Source organism: Phocoena sinus, chromosome 15, assembly GCF_008692025.1.
Source record: "Phocoena sinus isolate mPhoSin1 chromosome 15, mPhoSin1.pri, whole genome shotgun sequence".
In the NCBI taxonomy this organism is placed as follows: Eukaryota; Metazoa; Chordata; class Mammalia; order Artiodactyla; family Phocoenidae; genus Phocoena; species Phocoena sinus.
In genome coordinates this window covers 35,204,106-35,221,863 of record NC_045777.1, presented here as the reverse complement: position 1 = coordinate 35,221,863, position 17,758 = coordinate 35,204,106, and the positions used below count along the sequence as shown (strand labels likewise).

Genomic DNA, 17,758 nt, shown 5'->3' with positions numbered 1-17,758 from the left:
GCTAGTTTTATATCAATTATGGAAGGAGGCAAGAGTCCCTGAATGGCACCTGTACTTCCCTATTTGCCAATATTCTCTGTGCTACAGAAGTCTTTAAAGTACTAAAACTTAAATAAAGAGCAGTTTCCCACTTTGATGGCAAGTCAACACATCTTGCTACTATACCCTACCAGACAATCTAAATTTTTAAAATATATGTATGTTTTATTCAATAATTTTTTTTGGCCATACCGCATGGCATGCGGGATCTTAGTTACCCGACCAGGGAATGAACCCATGCCCCCTGCAGTGGAAGCACAGAGTCTTAACCACTGGACAGCCAGGGAAGTCTCATATTCAACATTTTTAAACCATCTTCCAAAACTAAATAAACTGCAAACACTGCTTTAGATATTTCTTCAGTAAGTTTTTCAAACCCAAGCTAGTTGACATTCCACATAACTGATCCCAAAGTCTGCGGGTGTTCACTAGGAACATCTGCAGAAAGATCTGACACTCTCTGGCTTTATGGATGGAATGATTCCAACTGCAAAGCATTTGAGCTAAAGGGTCTTGTTTATCTGTCTAAAAGGTTAGTTCACGTATGCTCACGAGGCTCAAGGAATTTTTCAAATACTTTTAAGCACGTTTTGAATATTTAGAATTACCCAGTAACTCTGGCATTGCTTTTTTTTTTTTTTTCCAAAACAAAAATAAGATTTGAGGGCATAAAGCAAGCCCCATGTCAAACTGCCTCTATATTTGCTCGTTGTTTCCGTCTTTTAACAAAAATGGTAGTGTTTAGAGCATACTGGTCTCTGAAAGGACTGGCTGTTTTATTGCGTTTTATAACATCTACAACAGAGAAACTTTTAACTGGGGCAATTAATTGATACCAGGACACAGCTAAATAATCAAGGCAGCAGCTGGTGTGCATACTACACTCCACTTCCTACCTTGGGAGCCTTGGCGTGTTTCCCACATCTGGCATCTTTGACAAGGCTGAGATCTAACAGCTCCGTCTCCTGGAAGGCAAAAATGTGAAATCGTTAAGCATACACACAGATCTTTTTTTCTTTGTTTTATAGCATTGACATCACTTTAAAAAATAATATTATCTTAAGACTTGCCTGAAAATTTCTCTGCTGTTGGGATATTTTTCCTCTTACATGCATTGCCTATCGATCAAATTGGAATGGAAACAAAAAGATAGCTACCTGCTAGTTCTTCAGTTTTATATATATATATATGTCATAATACATTTTGAAATGTATAATACGTGTGGTTTGGGTCCCCAGCCTATCCTACAAGCCATTCCTAAGTCATGATGAATCAGGCCTTCCTGTTCCCTTGTTGAAAAATAATCCTGAGAGTCACTCTGAGTGTAGGTGAGGATTTGTGAGCGGGGTGGGGGATTAGGATGGGGAAGTGGAAGGAGGTGCTCCCCTCAGCTCACAGGATACCCAGCCCACCTGGCCAAGGTAAAGACGCAGACCTGCCTCCCTTACCTGCACCCCAGCCTTTTGCACACATCCCTTATGCCCTGATCTTTTCATTTATTCATTATATATTATTGAACACCTATAACATGCAAGTTACTCTAGGGTACAAGACATATAAGATATGGCTGCATAGGGGCTCCCCTGGTGGCACAGTGGTTGAGAGTCCGCCTGCTGATGCAGAGGACACGGGTTCGTGCCCCGGTCTGGGAAGATTCCACATGCCGCGGAGCGGCTGGGCCCGTGAGCCATGGCCGCTAAGCCTGCGCGTCTGGAGCCTGTGCTTCACAACGGGAGAGGCCACAACAGTGAGAGGCCCGCATACCGCAAAAAAAAAAAAAAAAAAAAAAAGATATGGCTGCTTCTCTGGATGGACCTGTGGAGTAAAGTGTACACATAAGACAAGGGAGAGCATGCTAATGCCAACTTTAAAGTTAACTGCTGGGGTGGGGGGGTGCGGTCAACAGAGAAAAGATCATTTTTCCCTGAGAGGCTCAGAAAAAAGTCTGTGGAGCACAGAGAAGAGAAGTGGGGAGGGAAGGGGCTCACCCAGCTGGAGTGTACCACATGAGCAAATATCCAGACAAGAGAGGACCAGAGGTTTGGGCAGAACCTTGAGGTCTTCATGGCCCTTAGGGCTCAGAGCAGGAGAATAATGCATGGGAAGCAGGTGGGAAGAAGAGGGGGATAAGGGGGCATCCAAGAGTGAGGAAGACCACAAGGGAAGGCACAGTGGCAGTGGGGGAGGGGATCCACATGGTCGACATTCAGAATTCCATATGCTGAACATATGAAGAAAAATCATGGGAGATGAGACCAGAAAGGGATTTGGGCAAAAGGATGGAAACCCTGAAAGTTTGGCTAAGGGCACTGAGCCATGAAATTTGGGACACACACGTCACCGAGTTATCCGGTGAAATCTGTCACCAGCCAGATGAGACTGTGGTGCAATAAGCAGAGCCATCCAACCTGTTTTCTAGAGAAGGAGCCAGTGGGATTCAGGCATCTACTCCCATCTCCCAGCGGAAGGAACTGCATCTGGACAGGAGTGGCTATAATTTCTCATAGGCCCCAACATCTACAAGGACTGGCGCCATGGGTTCCCAGACAATTCCTTCAAACAGCTGCCCCTGATTCCAAATGTTTGGTGAAAAATGGTCTGATTATTTTCCTGAACCTAAGGTTGATTTCATGATTGCAGCATAATAAGGGTCAAAGATGAGACGGAATCTCTCCACTGGGGTGCAAACCACACAGCAGGTCCAATAGAACACCTGGCCCCGCACACCTCTCTGTGGGCTGCAGGGAGGACAGGAAACAGCGCCTTCTCTTCTTTTGCTCACACTGGCCTTGTAAGTTTGCTTTCCCCCATTTTAGTGAATTCCTTAACCCATTCTCTATTGTGCATGACTCTGTGGAAACCCTCCCAAACCCTGGGGTGTGATAGGTAGCAACCCAGCAAGGATCCTGCAAGACAGAGTAGCAGGTGCCATGGTTCCCCCAAGGATGCACCATCCGCAATATCAAAGGTCACCTAGTGAGTGTTAGAAACCAATGGTATCAACTGCTGGACTCAAGGCCTCACTTAGGCAAATGCATACAAAGCATTCAGATGTGAAGAAGTGGAGCATTTGGCCCAGGTTTCTTCATCTCCATGGCAATGGCAGCAAAAACATTTGTTGAAAGAGGAGTAACAGAAAGAGAACCAAGCTTGACGAAGCTTAATCTAGAAGACCAGAACTGAGTAGAGTGTTGAAAGACCGGAGACCAAATGAGGGTAGAGGTACTGGGGACAAAGATGAGAGTGATGATAAGGAGGTAGAGTTGACTAAAGGAAAGACAGGAGGCATCTACAGCTCTAGGGGTTCCAGCTTCCTCGCTGGGGCTTGGAAGTTTGGGCAAAATGATACTGCATTTTGGAGATGCTGGCTTGAGGGCTTTATCCAAGTAGAAATACCAGTCATTAATTCAGTCGAGCATTACTTATTGAATGCTGCAATGTGTTAGGTACAGGCTAGGTACTGAGGAATGATATCTCAAAATACAAAGAGGAGCTCATGCACAAAGCTAATGATTATACTCTAAAGGAGACATTTCAAAGTGCACTGCAGACATGGACTACAAAGGGCTATGGCATCTTTTCAGCTGATGCGCAAGGAGGAAAAGGAGTTTGCCAGCCTTATAATTCTGTGTGTTTGGTGGGGAGGGTTCCAGGGAGAGGAAACAGCAGTTACAAATGCACAGAGTCAGGAGTCCTGTGCAGAAAACAAGTCACTCTGGACACACAGCCGAAGCTCATGGAGAGTTATCAGTCACTTCTGAACTTAGCAGTTGTTATCTGCACGTCTGCTTTGTAATTATTCATAAAACATTGACATGTATGTTTGATGGTTTGATGCACTTTTCCATAAACGTGGCATGATGTTTTATATATATGCAGAATAAAAATCACGCACACATACACAGTACATTTACCTAATTGTATAACATTTTCTATTCAAGGAAATTCCAGTTGAATAAACAATAGACTTAAACTTTACTTATTTGTTTTTATACACAAAGCCCAAACTGAGTTCACAAGGAAATAGACCTTAGCAGGCAGCATTCTATAGACTTTTCTATTACAGATCATGAACGCTGTTTTCTACTTCCAGCTCAAGAGGAAACATTCATTTTCCAAGTCACAGGGGGGTAGTTAGCGCCAGCTGCCCTAGGTTTTCATTCTGATACCACAGCGACTCTGGAGCTCGTGTAAAATTGTGCGTGCAGGAAAACCACCGCAGGGCACTCTCAGTGTGGGTAATGTGGCATAGGAAAGACCCAGGTGGAAATCTATCCACGGACTCATTCGGTTAGAAAGCCATGATCAAAATAGTCTCCCACTTCTATTAACACACAACAGCCACCCCTCTGGAACTTAACTACATCCTATTTGCTCCTCCACTAAAAAGAAAATGAGGAACTCAATGCATGGGACCACAAAAATGTTACTTGTGTCATTAAAACTTTTCTAGGTTAATTTTCTTGTGTTAATAGTTTTAACATCCCACTTGCATGATGAGAAAGCAGGAAAATGGTCCCTTTCTCAATTCATTTAAGAGTTACTGTTTTCCAGTTTACGGGATTTACTATTCCTTTGCTCTTTTCTTTAAGAAAGGGAGGCCCCGTGATTTTTAAGTGGAAAACCTGGGTTTGAGGAAGGGCCCTAAAATTAACTAGTCATGTATTTGGCCAATTATCAGACCACACTTAGCATTAATTGTATCATCTATAAAATAAGTATGATAATACTTTCTATATCAGTGGTTCTCAAAGGCTGCACTGGAGTCACCTAGAATACCTGTTAAAACATAAATTGGCTGAGCACCATCCATCAGAGTTTCTGGTTCAGCGGGACTGGGACAGGCCTGAGGATCTGCATCTCTCAGGTGATGCTGTTGCCACTGGTCCATGGAGCATACTGAAAAGCACTGATGTACTAATTCATAGGGTTGTTATTATAAGGCTTTTTAGATGAGCATGATTGATAAAACTATACACTACTTATACTATGTTGTATGACGAACTTAAAACAGTCATTTCTTTATATAGGGAACTGTCAAATAAAAATTTTATACCTACTGAATGCAAAAGTGTGCCTAATGGTGAATAACCTAGGCTCAGATTTGACTTAATTAAACATAAACTATCGAATGACAAATGCCACTAACTCCTATTCTAATGTGTCCTTAGCATTAAATTTTACTCTGTAGAATAAATGCCTCTGTTCAGAAATTCAAGCAATCATTGAAATTGTTTTATTTTTGTTGAAAATGCTACACTATATATCTTTTGTGTTATACTTCATAACATTAGAGACATTTAGAAAAGTGAAAGGAGGAAATTTGTTCTCTCTTGCCTCTAAGCCCATCCAACAAGGAAAGGATATTGGGGTGCCCAAAGCCCTGTGGGCTACCTGAACCAGCAAAGGAAGAATGAACTAACAGAAACCCTTTATTTCCAAGGCCCACAATGGCCCCTGCAAAGCTTGGAGGCCACATTCCTAGGACCCCCGATGCATGCCCTGAAGTGTGGACAGATGTGTCTTCTCTCTAGGTCAGTATGGACAAAAGTGAATTAACAGTAATCAGGGATTTACTTTTGATAGTTTGAATGAGTGATGAGAAAACTGAGACAGACGAGCTAAGGGAAGACGAAATTATCTCTGATGTTTACTATTCAGCAGAAGGATTTCAATCCATCAGCCACCAACACACTGTGAAGTAGATGATCCATGAAATGCACTGAAAACTCAAGAATACAATTTAAAACTCAACCCTCTTCCAGAATACCAGTTTCTGTGCATTGTCACCAAATTCCATTTGTCACCTATTATAATAATGTGCTTCAAGTTCACACAATATATAATCAGAGCAGCGATTACAGTCATAAACATTACACAGGGAAGATATTAATGGCTGGGTGTGTATACCTCCCCATGTGGTATATTCATTAAGTTGTTCAACCTCAATTTCCCAAAAGTAGAAGACATTAATATGTTTTATTGACTGCCAACACCCCTAAAATGTCCAATGTTTAAACAAAACAACTTTAGAGTCAGTTAATAAAGTGTTTTATTTTAAAGAGAAGCAGATAAAATAGACTCTTTGTTCCTTAACTTGATTCCACTTCTGAGGGAGTGAAAATGTATTTAGTATACCTCTCAAAAAGTCCTTGCACCCTGTTTCACCTGGTCTCTTGTTGTCTTTGTTCCCTAGCCTCGATTCTTCTCTTTTTTTCCCAGTCTGCAATGGAGACTCAGAGTAGGAAACATCCAAGGAAATGAGATGCCCAGGTCATCAATACCAAGCAGCAGAGAAAAAAGAAAGTTGATACATCTGGATTTCTTTATTTAAGAAATTCTAGGTTTAATATGGTGCAAATTTCATAGAACTAGAAGGCAGAACACTTAAGTTGTCTCTCAGAATTATCATTTGTAACCTATGCATTATTAAGCCAGTTACCACAGATGTCTGTGCCTTGAATCCTTTTCTGTCAAACAGAGATGCCAACACCAGCAATACCTTTCTCAGTGGGCTGCTGTTCAATCAACTGAGATATTAAACTGAGATCTCCACTTAGCAAGCAGGGAGTCCTGCATACATATACATCCTTATTCTTGTAATAGTTCCCATTCTAAGTGAAAGGGAAAAGACCCCAGTAGAAAAGCCAAAAATGGATAGGTAAAGCATCTAGAAGAAAAGCACAGAATGCAAACAAAGAAACAAACAAAATGTGATATGAAAATCTAGTACTCCAGAGATAGTTCATAAAACAAAATAAGAGAATAAAGTAAGAGGCAACTTGTAGAGGAAACTGGTTTTACTTTTAATGTCACAGTTAAATGTGAAATATCAATAAGACTAATATTTGAAATGGAGAAAAAGCAATGAACTAGTTCATGTGTTATGAACTGTAACTATTGACAGTTTTGAGCTAATAAAATAAAACTGAAAAAATTACTGTAATGAGATAAAAGTTTCCTATCACTAAAAGAGGCAAAGTCAAATAATATAATTAATAATAACAACAGCAATAATACTTTTAACTATTACCAACAGAGAACCAACCATGTGCCGAGAATTGTAAGATAATTCGTACATATTATCTCATCAGTCTTGGCAGCACCACTGTCATGAGTATTATATTCCTCCCCTTTGCTGATGAGAGAACTGACGGAGACCTTCAGTGACAATTTCTAGTCAGTTAAACAACTGCATCAGGAACCCAACATTTTGCCCACCTGTAGCAAGCCGAATTCCAAGCTGGCCATCACGACTCCTGCCCCTGACGTCCATGCCTCTGTGCAATCCCCTCCCGCTTAGTGCGGTCAGGACCTGCAGCTTGCTTCTAGCCAACAGAGTATGGCAAATGTGATGGACTATTCCTCTCATGACTATGTAACCTTATATGGCAAATGTGAAGGCATCTTGCAGGTGTCATTGAAGTCTCTGAACAGATGACTTAACTTTAACTGAATGAGAGATATCCTGGGTGAGTCTTTCAAAAGAGATCCAGCAGTGAGAGACTCAAAGCAGCAGAGATGCTTACGTGTTGGCTCTGTCCTGTATTGTCTATGAAAAGACAAGTCCTGTAAGAGCTAAGGGCCTCAGTCCTGTGGTGACAAGGAACTGAACTGTGGCAACAACATGAATGAGTTTGGAGGAAGAACTCCAGATCCACAGAACACAGCCCAGTAGACACCTTCACTGCAGCCTTTGAGACCCTAGGCAGGTGAGACCCTAACCCACTTGAAACTGTGAGATAATACATGTGTGTTGTTCCAAGCCACTAAGTTTGTGGTCATTTGTTACGCAGCAATAGATAACTAATACACTACCCCCATTGTTTCCATGTTCTAATGCATTTAATTAAAACATAAATGACTTTACATATGTTGGCACTCTTCCCAGTATAAAAATGACTGCAATGCTGTCATCTTTTTTGAATATGTCCAACAGGAAACAATTACTGTAATGGAACCACAGACTTTGGGAACTGGGGGAGATTGCAGATGAGGAAACTGAGTCCCAGAGAAAAATATACCCATTGATCAAGATCACTGAGACTTAGTACAGGATAGGAAAAGAATTCATATTCCCCCAGACCGATTTTTTTGCTAAAGAATTATTTTTCAGTATTAATAAAATAGCATGAATATTAACTGAGTGGTACAAACAGAATAAGAACATTTCTTTGTTCATGTACAAGAAAACAAATATCATGATAAATAGAATGTAACAGTAATTTTAAGAAGCTGTGAGGCTGGGTCCCCACAAGGCAAAGTGAATTGTATTGGCAAATATCTATTTAACTCCTCCTTCGCACATAACCAGCAAGACAGTTCAGCTCCTGGTTATGCAATAGCCAAATTTCCTCCTTCTTACTTCCTTCTTTAGCGCCCTGAGAAACTTTTATGTATTCATCTAATAATAAAAAGTTGCTTAAGTTGAAAGGTAACGCAGCTGAACATAAAATTATGTCCATAGTACCAAACCTTTTATTAAGATATAATGTTAATAAAACTTAATTCTAACAACATGTATGTTTATAACATGATACATTTATAACTCCATGCATGTACGATTGTGGAAGGAAAAGTTTCTAGACCATATTACTTCAGAAAATATCTTTTAACAATTTTTTAAAATGATAAATGAAAAACTGGGGAGATTTAAAATAATAGTAACTGGGTTTATTTTAAACTTATTTGGTTATCGTTTTAAAAACTGAGAAAAAAGACTCTATAATCAACATGGGAGATCTATACATATGCTAAAGATAAATTCAGAAGTATAATGAAAGTTGATGACCAATGTTTTATTTTCCTAGTTTGTATTTATTAACAGGCATCTCATGGAGGGATTCATGGCATTTTTATGGACAAATAGTGATATTGCATTTGTTAAAGACTCAGTTTGTTTTTTAATTGTATTAGGGTGATAAAGATTGCATTCTCACATTTTTCTATTACGCCTGTGCTCAGCAAAAGTCTTGATTTCAGTCTAATCAGATTAACTAGAAACAGCATTCATCATTTGGCAAATAATGTCATAATTGTGGAAAACTATCTTTGTGGATATTTTGGGTGAGCATAAAATCCAATCTCCATAAAAGGTCTCTTGAAAAGACATATGGAAATGATATCGATTAATCAGGCAAACAAGCTATTTCCACTTGAAAAGTCCAGATAATTTAAACATAGCCAAACTTTCCCCTTAAATCATCTAAAATGTTATTTCTGGTCTACACCTATTTCCCTATGGCTGAACAGCCAGCCAAGTTTTTTTTATCTGGTAGTGCAAGCTGCTTCTAGTCTCTTAATCTTATCCTACTGTAATATTCGAGCATATCAGTTATCTGCTTATATGACTTAAATTCTTTCATTTCCCTAGACCAGTAGTTCTTAAAATGTGGTCCCTGGACCAACAGGCTCAGCATCAACATCACCTTGGAATATGTGCAAAATGCAAATTCTCAGGTAATACCCGAGACCTACTGAATCTGAATCTCTGGGGTGGGGTCCAGCAATCTGTATTTTAATTAAACTTTGGGATGATTCAGAAGCAATCTGAAGTTTGAGAACCTCTGTCCTAGATATTAAGGAGAAGACAACAGCTGCACATAGAGATGGCTAATTCACCAGGGCTAGAACTTGTTGTAGGACATTCTATAGGATGTTGGACAAGCTGCCTAGATCCATTTAAGAAACAATTGCAACAGAATCCTAAAAACAATGAGAGAACTGATAATAAGACTGTTTGAGAAAAGTCTTCTTCAGACTACTGTCTTTATTGGTAGCATCAATAACTGCTTTAATAGATTAAATAGATTTAATAGATTTTAAATTAAATAATAGATTTTAAATTAAATAAATATAATAGATTAAAGCAGTGATTTCCTCATTGTGCCCTAGAGCCCAGACAAAGTCAAGGAGAGGTTCTAAAGATGCTTGGCCTATTTCCCGATGTTGTGATTCAACCTTGTGCATGAGACAACTGAGCTGGCAACTGATGTATTTCCTTTTCTTTACAATCACACAATCATGGAATGTCTGATGACTTCCAAATTATCTGAAGTATACAAAAATGGCATTTATCCTTTCCTTCCCTGGTAGCCACATTGTAATGTCTAACCAGATTGTCTCATTTTTCTCCTTCAGCTAATCATTCCTACATATTATCACGCATGTTTCTGCCCAGAAGTTTGTTTTTACTTTTCCATGCCTTTCCCAGGGTTCTGGCAACCACAAGATTTTTTTTTTTAAGATTTAATAAAATTTTTTTTTTTTTTTTTTTTTTTTTTTTTTTTTATGCGTTACGCGGGCCTCTCACTGTTGTGGCCTCTCCCGTTGCGGAGGACAGGCTCCGGACGCGCAGGCTCAGCGGCCATGGCTCACGGGCCCAGCCGCTCCGCGGCATGTGGGATCTTCCCAGACCGGGGCACGAACCCGTGTCCCCTGCATCGGCAGGCGGACTCTCAACCACTGCGCCACCAGGGAAGCCCTAATAAAATTTTTACTGCTTAATCAAGGACATTCTAAGGCTTTTTTTTAAAACCTGTGATTCATGGAAATTAAACAACGTACTCTTGAACAACCAACCAATGAATCAAAAAAGAAATCAAAAGGGAAAACAGAAAATATCTTAAAACAAGCAAAAATGAAAAAACAATAAACCAGAAGTTATGGCATGCAGGAAAAGCAGCAACCATAGGATTCTGATGACCTTTTAATCTCACATGACACCCTGAACATGCAAGGAGTTAATATAGCTTCTAAAATGAGATATTTGAAGTTGACAAGTATGTAATAACGTCATTTTTTTTTCTTTTCAAAGAAGACTTGCTTCTTAAGATCACTTTTTGCTTTCTGGTAAGACAAAAGGAATCCAGCTGAGCTTCTTCCAATGCTCATTTGTTGGGATAAGGACTGGATATGTCTAATGGGGAGTACCATGCTTAATGAATTGTCCCTAGAAGAATAGTCACTTAGTCAGTAAACACATCATTCCCAAGGTCCTGCCTGGGTGCTGTAATTTCACCAGAAGTAAACTCTTTTTCATTCAACTATTGATCAACCTCAACCCTAATGTAAGTACACATAATGAGGCCAGCTGTTCATGTCAAGAACTTGATATAATAGAAAGTTCACTAAATCCAGGGTCATTTTCTACTTTCCAGGAAATTTTAATAAAGCTCCTGTAGGAAACTATTAATGCCCACCCTGATGCTTGCTGGTCCCCTTTACTGGCTGGACATCCATTCCCCAGTGCCTGTCTGATTCCCTCCTACTAACTGACCCTCTGACCTTTGACTGTCTTTGGCCTCCTGGAGCACTTGACCCCCTTGCACAGAGAACGGGAAGTGCCTGGGAGGCTATTTCTGCTCAGAGTGCTACAGCTAGGGGTGACAGGCGCAGGAGCATGAAAGCCCAGCTACCCTGCCTTGGGGCAGAACACACTCCCAGGCTGAGGCTTGGACTTCACCTGAAAGCTCACCCTGGGTTGGCTTCTGTTCCTTCACTGTCCTGTTTCCTCCACTCTCTTACTGTTGTCTCCTGGAAACCCTTCCTTAATAAATCTCTTGTGCGCAGCCACTTGTATTTGGGTCTCTTTGGAGAACATGATCCAAGACAGCTATCATTTGCAAATAAACAACTTAGAAGTTATTCTTAAACTCAAAAGCATTCTGAATCACATACATACAATTTTTTGAATCACATTTTTATATTTATTATTGTCTTTGGCCTTTGATATATTTCTGTATATATTTGGTATATTTATTATTATCTTTGGCTTTTGATATATTTCTGCAGGTTTTTGGAATCCTTAAATTTTCTTTGAAAACAGTCTTAATCATTATGATACATCTACTAAACGAGCATTTTTTGAAGCAGTGAGTTCTCAGTCACTGTACACTGTATTTTATCTTGTATCATCCTTCATCAGGTTTTAAAATATCTTGACTATTTCCTGGGAAATACATATATGAGTATATATCATCTAATTTAATGTGCAAATAGTTTTCTCTTTTTCTTAGTGATAAAAAACTATAAAAGCATCAGCTTACCTAATTCCCGAACCAGAGTTCATTTTTGTCATATTCAGGGCTAAAAAGAAATATTTTCATACCCACTATATTTTAGGTCACTTTTCCATTTTCAACCAGCTACTCTGGCTTCCCTTCTTTAAAAAAAATATATCCCTAAACATACAAATTTTACTCCAAAGATGAAGAAAAATAATTCATTTCATAATTTCATTAAAACTTTAAAAATGAATAAAGATGACATTTTTAAAAGCTTTTATGTAAGTAACATCACTTTTCTAAGTGTTCTTCACAAACGCTACTAGTTTAGTATTACTACCTCTCTATGAATGGCGAGGGAGTTAATTGAAAAGCAAACACAGTCAGACCTAGTGTGGGACAGATTTGAAAGGCAATGTATGGGAAGACTGTGAAATTGAAGAGTTACAGCTCTTGAGGGGAGAACCCTGTAGGAAGAGGGAAAAGAAAAGAGCTGATAATCATTAAGGGGTCAAACAAGGATAAAGTTCAAGAACAAGTCAAGTGACTCCGTAAAGGTTACCCAACAGGAATTTTGGGATAACACAGAGATGGCACAGATCTAGACGAGAAGATGAAATTGGGGCTTACAGTTTTATAGGAATCAGATTTTAGTAGCTAACGTGGAAAGGAGGGAATTCCATTAAACATTAAGTTTAATGAACTCTGTAAGTTCGTTAAACACTAAAATGTTTTAAAGAGGGAATACAGAACTTTAAGTTGCCAGAGTAAGATGTGGACAGAACTGGGAGGTGGGAAGTGAGCTACTTGTCAAGAGGAAGCTTGAATGAATGATTTTGTTGGAATTCTTCAGCTTGGAGCCGAAAAGGGAAGGATGGGGTGACATACCTATATGCTCTGCATTTGCACTCCACAACAAGAAAGAAAATCATACTGTGTAAAACTTCTTTTATGAGGCCTTATGTTTACTCCAATTACAGCTTCAGAACAACAGGTAGAAACAAGACAGAAGGACAGTTAATAGAAGACACTGTCTTCTTCCCACCCATCCGTGTCTTGACCTTCACGAGAAATTCATGGAGCTTTCCATCTCTGGTAGCTCTGTGAGGTGATGGAGCAACAGTACGAGGAAAGCAGATATGCTGGGGTCATCTCATAGGCTGGCCATGCCTGGACAGAGTCAGGGAAGGAAGGACACACCCAAGACTGAAAATGGGAGAGAGGGACAGAAACAGTGGGGCCACAGGGCCACCTCCCTTCCTGATGACGCTGCTTGATGACAATGGATGGCAGGTGTGCCAACTTGACTTCCTGAAAACTCACTCTGAGGGCCCTGGGAGCAGCACCAGACCTTGGGTTTCTGTACATGCTTAGGCATGAACTTCACCTCCTCAAGGCAGAAGAACACTCTGAATACACAGAGAAGCCATAGAATGGTGCCAAGAAAGACAACCACAAGAACCCGTCCTTGGATAACTTTCCTGAAATATTAAATCGGGTGATAAAAGAAGGAGCAATGGAGAGTGGAATTGCTCCCAAATAAAACTGTCACTGTCAGAAGGCGGGGCAGATTTCCTTGTATCCTCTCATTTCTTCAAATCAAGACATTCTCATTGTTAATGCCTCCTTTGTACATATAACTGAGAAAAGATAATTGTACTAAAATTTTTCATCAAGGGCAGAATAGCCAGAAGAAATAATCATTAGCTTCCTTGGCTGCCTGAATATTACCTTCCTGGTATGTGAATTATCTTCTTGTTCCAGATCATCTCCTAGAAAAATCACATTATTGATCGTCATCACTGCTCACCTTTTGAAGCGAGTCCTGTATGCTGATTCTAGGCAGGCATCATACTTACAAAAAGGGGACCCACTGTAATTCTTGTTCTTTCATTTCACAGTTTTTCATGTTAGGGTGAACTACGTTACTCTCTAGAGTATAGAGCAACTGCATTTTATCATTTCCTGTAAAGCCTACATTTTGACCAGGGTCAATGTTCCTGGGTATATGATTTTCTAAATAACTAACTCATGAATCCTTAACAGAAGTGTTGAACACCCAGAGAACAGACCATTTTTGTTTTCATTATTGCACAATAGATTTCTTCTTGCTTAGATGAAAGTAAACCTTAAAAATAAATCTTCCTCAGAATTACCTCCCCTGTATAACTAAGAAAGTAAATATTCAGGAGAAAATTCTTAAATCTGTATAGCTCAGACCCTGGACTCATGTTTAATGAAAATAGCCTACCCTGCTTATTCATAAAGTTTTCATAATTTTCTTGTTACTTTGCTTGATGTCTGAGCAGCTCACTCCCTGTGTACCTTTGGCCAAATCACTCCTGTCATTCTAATAACCAATTTGTCTCCTTTTAGGCCCCATCATAAAAATATATTGTGTTTCACAACCTAGGTTATTTGGGTTTTCAATTTTAAGTCAGATGAATCACATTTGCTCTATGTGGGTCAGTCAAAATTAAGTACAGAACTCTCCATGTACCGAAATTGGTATTGTTCTGCCTTATGATTAGGAAATTAAATTAACTTGAGTCTTAAGCACTGTATGTCTTTTGGCATTATTTTTTTAGTACAAAAGGTGGGACACATCAAATAGTCCAAAGGTATAGATTCAATGTCTTTATTCCTACCTCTTTGGTATTACTTGATAGAAAGGTCATTGGTTCTCAAAGTATGGTCCCTGGGCCAGCAGCATCAGCATCACCTAGGAACTTGTTAGAAAAACAAATTCCTGGGTCCCATCCCAGACCCACTGTATAGGACATTCTGGGGGTGGGATCCAGAAAGCCGTGTTATAACAAACCATCCAGATGATTCTGATATATTCTCAAGTTTGAGAACCACTGGCACGGACACACATAAATTAGTAACAAATAGCATGTGGATATGACAGGCTTTCTTGTTCTTAATAATTCCCTGACTTATAAAAGCTCATATTTAGATTAAAGCACACAGAAAAAGCATCTCATCTTCTTTAAAGAAAATCACTGATGTTAACAATGATCAGACGCTATTTTAAAATAAAATACGTGAGTAATTGAAAATCGAGATGCGAGGGGGAGAGAAGAAGAAATAGAAAGAGGGGAAGAGAACTTATCAGTGCAAATATAAAGACAAATAAATTTCAGACATGATGGTCCTCATTTTATGTCATATCCATTCTGCAAGTCTATTTTTAAAGAAGAAAAATACAGCATGAAGGGGTTCTTTGTAACATAAAATATCATTTAATGCTGAGACTGGAATGAGTGATTTCCTTAATATTATTTTAGTAATATGTAAGCATATTACTAAAAGCAAGTGCTTTTAAAACATTTTCTGATAGAATTAGTATTAAGTCATTTACAGGGCACAGAAACCTAAGGGGTTAACTGCACCATGCTACTTGGTGATTTCTGAAGGACTGTATTCTTATGGTGCCACTGTTCCCTATACCCAGGTGGGTGGGCTTGTGCAGTTCAGCATTGATGGGCAGTGCAGGCTTTAAGGCAGAGGTGACTAACTTTCCATCACAAGTTTGCACTTTGCCTTACACACTGTAGAGAATTACAGCAAAATCACTGCCTAGTCATAAACCATATTTCACAGCATGCCTTTCATTTAAGGAGGGTCACATAACTAGTTTTCATAAACAGAACGTAAATAGAAGGGATGAGGATCATTTCAGAGCCTTTTTCCTTCCTCTTCTTCCTTTACACTATGGTCAAAGAGCCTAGGTCCATGAATCACCAGGTAGAAAAAAGCCGTCTCCAGACCACATACCCCCACACTGGACTCTTAAGTGAATGAGAAATAATTGTGTTAAGCCATTGACATTCTAGAGTTTATCTTTTATAATAGTTAGGCTACTCCAGTTAATATAGGGCTTATATGATCTTTTTTAAAAAAGACAAATTCCACTATTTTAGGTTATAAAACATCACAGACACATTGTGATTGTTAATTTTATGTGTCAACTTTACCGGGCCATGGTGTACCCAGATATTGGTCAAACATCTGGGTGTGTCCTGATGAGGGTGTTTCTGGAATGAGATGAGCATTCGAATCAGTAGGCTGAGAAAGCAGACTGCCCTCCCCATGTGGGTGGGCATCATCGAATCCCCTAAGGGCCTGAATAGAACAAAAAAAGCAGAGAAAGGAAGAATTCCCTCTCTGCCAGACTGTCTGAGCTGAAACAACAATCTTCTCCTGCACTCACATCGGGACTTATACCATCAACTCCCTTGGCTCCCAGGCCTTTGGACTTGGACAGCAGATTGTGGGACTTTTCAGCCTCCATAATCATGTGAGCCAATTCCTTACAATGTAACTCTCTCTTTCTAGATAGATAGATCTATTTCTCTGGATAACACTGAAAATACATACACAGAAAGTTAAAAATGGGAAAAAAATTGTAAGTAAGTGAAAAACTAATTTTATCCCCATTTTATAGATGGTGAGACTGAGACCCCTAGATGGCTGAGGATTCTAATACCCCAGGGATCTCAACATACCTGGCTTAACCCAGTTCTCTGACTTGGTAGACAGAATCTCATTGAAGTTTCAGCAAGCATTCTCTAATACAGGAGTCTTGATTACTATAACTGTATAGTAAGACTTGAAATCTGATAGTGGGAGTTCTCCAACTTTGTTCTTCCTTTTCAGTATTGAGTTGGGTAATTCCCAGTTCTTTGCATTACCATCTAATTTTTTAAGTATGTTGATATCTTTAAAAAATGGTTTCTGGGCTTTTAGTTGGGACTGCATTGAATCTGTAGTTTAGTTGCAAGAACTGTCATCTTTACCATATTGAATTTTCCCATCCATGAGTGTGGAATATCTCCCAATTTATTTGGATCTTCTTGACTTCATTCATCAGTGTTTTGTAGTTTTTCACATGCAAGATCCTTGACATAGATTGTTAGACTTAACCTTAGTTATTTCAATTTTTAGTGTGATTATAAATGATATTTTTTTACATTTCAACTTCCAATTTTCATTGTTGGAATATAGAAAAGCAATTGACTTTTTATATTGATACATTAACTTTGTATCCTGGAATCTTACTGGACTCACTTATTATAACCAGATGGAGTTTTTTCATAGCTTCTTCAGGGGCTCCTACATAAAATATCATGTCATTTGTGAGTAAAGACAATTTTAGTTCTTTATTTGTTTGTTTGTTTGTTTTTTTAATTCACTGATTCTCTTCCTCTTCAACTGGGCCATAATTGGTACTTTTTCCACAGCCTCCATCAACCCCATATTTCTTTTCCTCAGAGTACTAACTCTCTCCATCTGATTCCATCAAACCTCCTCGTCGCATTTCTCCATCTTACTTAGCTCCTCTTGCTTCATCTTTTTAAATGCCCTAACTTTCCAATTTCCGTGAGAAATGCTGCCAACAGAAACCAAAGCATCCTGTTGTACTTTTCTCCTTTCCAGACACAATCATCACACTGCAGTCATCCACTCATCTCTCTGACCACAGAATTGCCAGTTGAAATGGAAACAGTAAGGATTCTTCATAGAAAGAATCCAGACACCAACTGCACAGTTTTCCTGAAAATGCCACCAGTGGAACTGTGTGGTCTATCATGGCAGCGTTACATTCCACCAAGACCAGCTGAAAGAAATGAGCATTAGCAAGAGATCGTTTAACCAGGATTCTGATTGCCAATATGTCATATTAAGATAATATAAATTCTTTCATTTTG

At 39.2% G+C, this 17,758-nt stretch overlaps 1 protein-coding gene across 1 annotated transcript in view; it reads right to left on the bottom strand.

Moving 5' to 3' along the window:
- Positions 1-17,758, bottom strand: part of PLCB1 (phospholipase C beta 1) — a 699,731-nt gene that overhangs the window by 460,195 nt on the left and 221,778 nt on the right. The window contains 1 exon segment of the mRNA XM_032606422.1: positions 936-1,004. Coding sequence (XP_032462313.1) covers positions 936-1,004 — 69 coding nt within the window.